We start from the raw sequence: 6,000 nt of genomic DNA, 5'->3' as shown, positions 1-6,000 counted from the left end.
GAGAGTGAAATGACTGTCATCGTAGAATTTATGCCCCAAATAAACCAGCTCATCCTTCCACCTAACTATTCTGTTTCTAGGTGTATGTTTAGAAAAACCTTGTGATGTGCATATAACAACGTGCAATGAGCATTATTCCTTGCCAAAAAAACTGAAAACAACCTAAGCATACATTTACAGAAGGATGGGTAAATGAATTGTGATGTATGTATAATGAAATATCATAGAGCAATTAAAATGAGTGGAGTTAATGTCTCAAGGTAAATAATGTTGTAAGAAAACCTAGAGTGGCATAACATTTAGTTTATGTTTTAAGCATGAAAATGGTATTATTTATAGATACATATTTACATAGTAAAGTATCAAAAATAATGAGAATAGAGTATATCAATTTTCAGCTTGTAGTTATCTGTGGAAAATAAGAGTGCTGAGATTCAGGGATACTTGGGGGTCTACTATTATATTTCTGATATTTTCTTTATTAGAAAAGCACTGAAGCAAACACAGCAAAACATCCAGATTTGCTATAGAAAAGCGGTAGGTACATGGGGGGGCCTTTGTATTATTCAGTGGGTTCGACATATGGTACAATTAGGCCCTTGAAGCAGAGAGGTGGATGCCTGTCCATGCCCTGGCTGGGCGTGGTGGCCATCTGCATTATGAGGTGTCACGGAGGATGATGCAACAGAAGAATCAGAAGCTTTTCAAAATTCCGTCTTCAAGAAGAAACACCCGTGGAGGAAGAAGACATTAAACAAAACAAATTTAGAAACTGTATGTATAGCTTCATGTTTTTCATAAAATAGGAATGAGGACAAATGTTGCTCTTCATCCTACCAGCTGTTTGTTCTTTGGTAGGGGATCATGAGTGGAAAAACAAAGGCAAGAAGGGCTGCCATGTTTTTTAGACGTTGCTCTGAAGACGCCAGCGGTAGCGCCAGTGGCAATGCTTTGTTATCAGAGGACGAAAACCCTGATGCGAATGGGTAGGTAAACATGGCAGAACGGTGTACCTGAAATTGTAGGTTTTATGTGTTACATCTGTCACTTGTGTCTGTTCATCTGTTACCTGTTACCCGACAGACAGTATTTTCTCCCTTTATAGAGAAAATCATTTTCAATAGTTTCCTTTGAAGTTTTCTCTTGATCACAGTCTTACACTTGATCACAATACTTCTATGTCAACGGTATCTGGATTAATAACAGCAGACTTGGGAGAAGGATTAAGAAAGGAGAGCCACCCTCTTTAAAAGAATGAGCCACAGCAGCAGGAACTTAAAAGCTTCCAGATAATTCACTTTTTTTTTTTTTTTGTCATTGGGCTAGCTTGTATAGTCTTGGCGGTAGGCAGAGCTTAGCACCGGGCTCAGGACTCTGGGCACAGACTGGCATTTATTACATTCTTGGGTGATAATTGACTAAAGACTCTGGTAGGGGATGCACATTTTGAGTGAATCACCCTGTTTCCTCTAGTGAGAACATATGTGGGGATTATTATAGCAGGGAATCCAAAGACCCTAAACCTATTTACAAACGCCCTGCCCATGTGCTGCCTGCTGGGAAAACAAAAACTACAAGTAATGAAATAACCTTCCTATTGGTAACAATGAAGCCCTTGCACAGAACAAAACTGTCAATAAAAATAAAAGGAATGCTACAAAGTTATTAGTACAAGTAGAGCAGCATTTCAAAATCACAGTAATAACAAAATATGCTTGCCCCAAATGGCAGAATCCCACTGGCTGGGCGAAGGCACCGAAGGAATTTTGCAATGCAGAGCCTGGCAGCCAGTTTTCTAGTGAAAAACAAAAAACGAAAAACACTGGAGTTAATCTTTGGTAAATATGGTAATGTGATAATTTTCACTTAATGCAGCCCACCAAAAGAGCTCTTGTAGACCATAACTGACCTATGAACAACTTTTTTTATACAGTGGACCCCCTACCACTCTCCCCATCTCCAATAATAGTTAAAAGGAAGAGGTTCCAGAATACACTTCCCTGGAGGGGAAGAGAGTTAAGAAAATTCTCTTCTTAGTTGGTTTCCACACTGTCACACTCTTGGATGGCTAATAGGTATGACTGCTTTATGTAGGGTAGATAAGCTACTTAAAGATTCTGTACTGGGAGAATTAGGTGGCCCACTCTAGTGAATACAGTTAATGAATGGTCCATCTTAATGTGATTTTTCTTATGTTTTAAGTAGAAATTTTTAGTTTGCCAGCTTGTAACACTTTATCCAGAATTTATAGCCTTCACATTAGATTAATGTGATCATTTTAGCTTCCCTCCCCATCCACCCTTTCGGGCTTTTTAAAAGGTTAGATGTGAAAAGGTTGTCATTACAACCACTTTGTAAAACTGAGCAAAATCTACTGCAACGGATTATGCATGTATCCTATGACCCATCAATATCTCTCTTGAAAATATACTTAAATGAAATACATACTTGTCTTCATCAGAAACCATGTACAAGAATGTTCATAGCTGCATTGCTTGTAGTAATATTTATAACTGCATTGTTTATCATAGCCCCAAACACCCATCAATGTTAGGATGGATACCCACATGATATATTCACACAGTGAAATACTATACAGTTGTAAGAATGAATGAACCACAACTATACACAACAGCACAGTTGACTCTCACAGAATTAAGACTGGGAACAGGAGGCAGACAGATAGAGCCCATACCCACATGGGTCCATTTATAGATGGTTCAAACCCAGACAAACCTACTTAATGGGGATAGAGCTCAGGAGAGCAGGTACCTTCGGAGGTGGGAGGTATAGGGTTGATAAGGGCGTAAGATGGGCTTCTGATGGGCTTGGTATATTCATCTGCTCGGGCTGCAATAATAAATACCACAGACTGGGTGGCTGAAATAACAGAAATTTACTTTTTTTAACAGTTTTGGAGGCTGGGAAGTCCAAGGTTCCAGCTGATTTGGTCTCTAGTGAGGGCTCTCTTCCTGGATTGCCTTCTCACTGTGTCCCCATGTGACCTTTCTTCTGACTGCACAAAGAGAGAAAAAGTTCTGGTCTCTCTTCCACCTCTTCTAAGGACAACAATCCTGCTAGTTTAGAGTCCCACTCATAACCTCTTTTACCTTTAATTAGCAATTAAAGACCCTATCTCTAAATACAGTAACAATGATGGTAGGGCTTCAACAAATGAATGTGTTTGTGTGTGTGTGTGTGTGTGTGTGTGTGTGTGTGTGTGTGTGTGTTGGGGGGTGGGGTGCAATTCAGTCCACAGAACTGAGTATGCTCAATTTCCAGTCCTGGGTGAGGTTTCATGGATGTGTTCATTCTGTGAGGCATCACTGGTCTGTACAATTATACAGAAAAGAGCACAAATCATATTTGTATAGCATACTGTACTTCAACACAGAGTAGGAAAAAAGGTCATGGTGACTTTAAAGAATTTTATCAGATATTTCTTAACTGTCATAGTTCTTTAGCTTAGTACAAAATTTCCATAAAATCAGAACCCGATTTTTCTTTTTTTTCTTTTTTCGTAGCTAGTTCTACATTTGAGACCTCCAGAAAACTGCCTTTGTTTTTTTCTTATAAGTATTTTAAGAATATAAATAGACATATACTAGCATAAGCATTGCATATGTGAAAGTAAGAGGCATGACTATATGTATGCGCACTCATATATGCTGGTGAGTGTGTATCATCACTAAAACGATCTTCTCTCAATTTAAAAAATAGTGGATTGGAAATTAAAGTAATTCATAGACTCAACCTAGATTAAGCAAGAATGAAAATAAGTAAGTTTGTTGACGTGAGTGTAGTGGCTAAAGTCCAAGTTAAATGCATGATGTTGTTAAATTCTTTTTCTAATCATTGTTTTTATTCTTTTAGGGTAACTCGTTCATGGAAGATTATTCTAAGTACAATGCTTACACTGACTTTTCTTCTTGTAGGTAAGTCTTCCTAAGTAATGATCCTTAAGACCATTCCACAGGATATGTCTGCCTGGTGAGAGAGATCTCAACGGAATGACTCATATTTGTAAATAAATGCCACGGAAAGTGCTGGAGGTGACCTGCACATTCTCAAAGTTTTTCATTTGTTTTTTATTTCTGATTGTAAAAGTAATACTGGCTTTTTAATAGAAAATTTAGAAAGGAGCTTTTTCTTTTAGAATTGTGGTTTGCTTTTTGCAAATTTTTTAGTCATAGATGTTGCTTTAAAGTTAAGAATTTCTAATATATTTATTGCAAACATACATTTTACCTTTTCTAAATTTAGGTGACTCCACTTGGGAGGTTTTGACAACCAGAGACTCTTGCTCATCACACAGTTCCCAAATAAATTACTGCAGAATGTGCAGTTTGTAGTTTCATATCGGGAAATATCACCATCCACCACCCCCAGCACACTGGAAAATTGTTCATTAATATATTCACAACTTAAGGCATGGATCTCCCATTAAAATAAAAGTTTCAACCCAGTTATTGTTATAAAAAAGATCATATAGCATGTGATCTTTCTTATCTGCCTTCTTTCACTTAGCATAATGTTTTTAAGGTTCATCCATATCCTAGCATGTGTCAGTTCCTCATTCCTTTTTGTAGCTAAATAATATTTCATTGTATGTATATACCTCATTTTGTTTATCCATTTATCTATTCATGGACATTTAGAGTGCTTTTATCTTTAGGCTATTGTGAATAGTGATGCTGTGCGTAAGTGTGTATGTGTGCTTATTTGAACACCTGTTCTCAATTCTTTCAAGTATATACATAGGAATGAGATTTCTGGGGAGGAACCACCAGACTGTTTTCCTCAACGGCTGCACTATTTTACATTCCCACAAGCAGTGTAGGAGGACTGCTATAGTTTGGATATCTGTCCTCCCAAACCTCATGTTGAAATTTGACCCCCGGTGTTGCAGGTGGGGGCCTAATGGAAGGCATTTGGGTCATGAGGGCAGATTCCTCATGAATCACTTGGTTCCATCCTTACAGTAATGAGTTGTCACTCTATTAGTTCCTGTGGGAGCTAATTGTTAAAAAGAACCTGACTTCTCCCAGCTCTCTCTTGCTCCCTCTCTCACCATGTGATCTCTGCACATGCTGGCTCCTCTTTGCCTTCCACCATGAGTGGAAGCAGCCGGAGACCCTCACCAGCTGTAGTTGCTGGTGCCATGCTTCTTGTACAGCCTATAGAACTGTGAGCCAAATAAACCTCTTTTCTTTATAAGTTACCCAACCTCAGATATTCCTTTACAGCAACACAAATGGATTAAAACAAGAAGTCAATTTCTCTACATTTCCACTATCATTTTTTTCCTTTTTTTTTTTATTACAACCACCTGATGGATGAAAAGTCATGTTTCATCATGGTTTGATTTCTCTAATGACTAATGATGTCAAGCATCTTTTTATGTGCTTATTGACCGTTTATATGTGTTCCTTGGAGACATGTCCATTAAAGTCTTTTGCTCATTTTTGATTAGGTTGTTTGTCCTTTTGTTGTTGAGTTGGAAGAGTTTTTTAATATATTCTAGATACCAAATCCTTCTCAGATATATCACTTGAAAACATTTCTTTCATTCTAGGTTGTCTTTGCACTTTCTTTGATACACGAAGGTTTGTAATTTTGAGGGTGTCATATCGAAGAATCCATTGCCAAACCTTTTTAAAAGAGCTTTCTGGTTTTAGCTCTTATAATATTTAGGTAATTGACCCATTTTGAGTTCATTTTTATATATGATGCAAGGGATCCAACTTCATTTTTTGGCATGTGGAAAGCCTGTTTTCCCAGGACCATTTGCTAAAAATATTACTCTTTCTCTATAGGAATCTTTGAATGTCTTGTCCTCCATTCCAAAAACTGAATTGGCTATAGTTGAATGGGTTTATTTCTGGATATTCTAGCCCATTAGTCTATATGTCTATCATTATCCAATATCATGCTGTTGGGATTTTGATAAAGATTACTTTGAATCTGTGGACAGCTTTAGGTAGTGTTGCCATCTTAGCA

General features: G+C 37.6%; 1 protein-coding gene across 7 annotated transcripts in view; it reads left to right on the top strand.

Moving 5' to 3' along the window:
• The first annotated feature begins 686 nt into the window (after window positions 1-686).
• SUN3 (Sad1 and UNC84 domain containing 3) overlaps window positions 687-6,000 on the top strand; it is a 41,437-nt gene continuing 36,123 nt past the window's right edge. The window contains exons 1-3 of one of the 7 annotated variants that reach the window (XM_063708538.1): window positions 687-774; window positions 859-986; window positions 3,874-3,935. In XM_063708538.1, coding sequence (XP_063564608.1) covers window positions 865-986; window positions 3,874-3,935 — 184 coding nt within the window. In that variant the 5' untranslated portion in view covers window positions 687-774; window positions 859-864. Of the gene's footprint in view, window positions 987-3,873; window positions 3,936-6,000 lie in introns of all 7 variants that reach the window. The other 6 variants (XM_063708541.1, XM_063708543.1, XM_004045422.4 and 3 more) reach the window with 6 other exon arrangements.

The sequence above is a fragment of the Gorilla gorilla genome, chromosome 6 (genome assembly GCF_029281585.2).
Source record: "Gorilla gorilla gorilla isolate KB3781 chromosome 6, NHGRI_mGorGor1-v2.1_pri, whole genome shotgun sequence".
Taxonomy (NCBI): Eukaryota; Metazoa; Chordata; class Mammalia; order Primates; family Hominidae; genus Gorilla; species Gorilla gorilla.
Note: the sequence above shows the minus strand (reverse complement) of the source record. Positions and strands in the feature narration are given on the sequence as shown.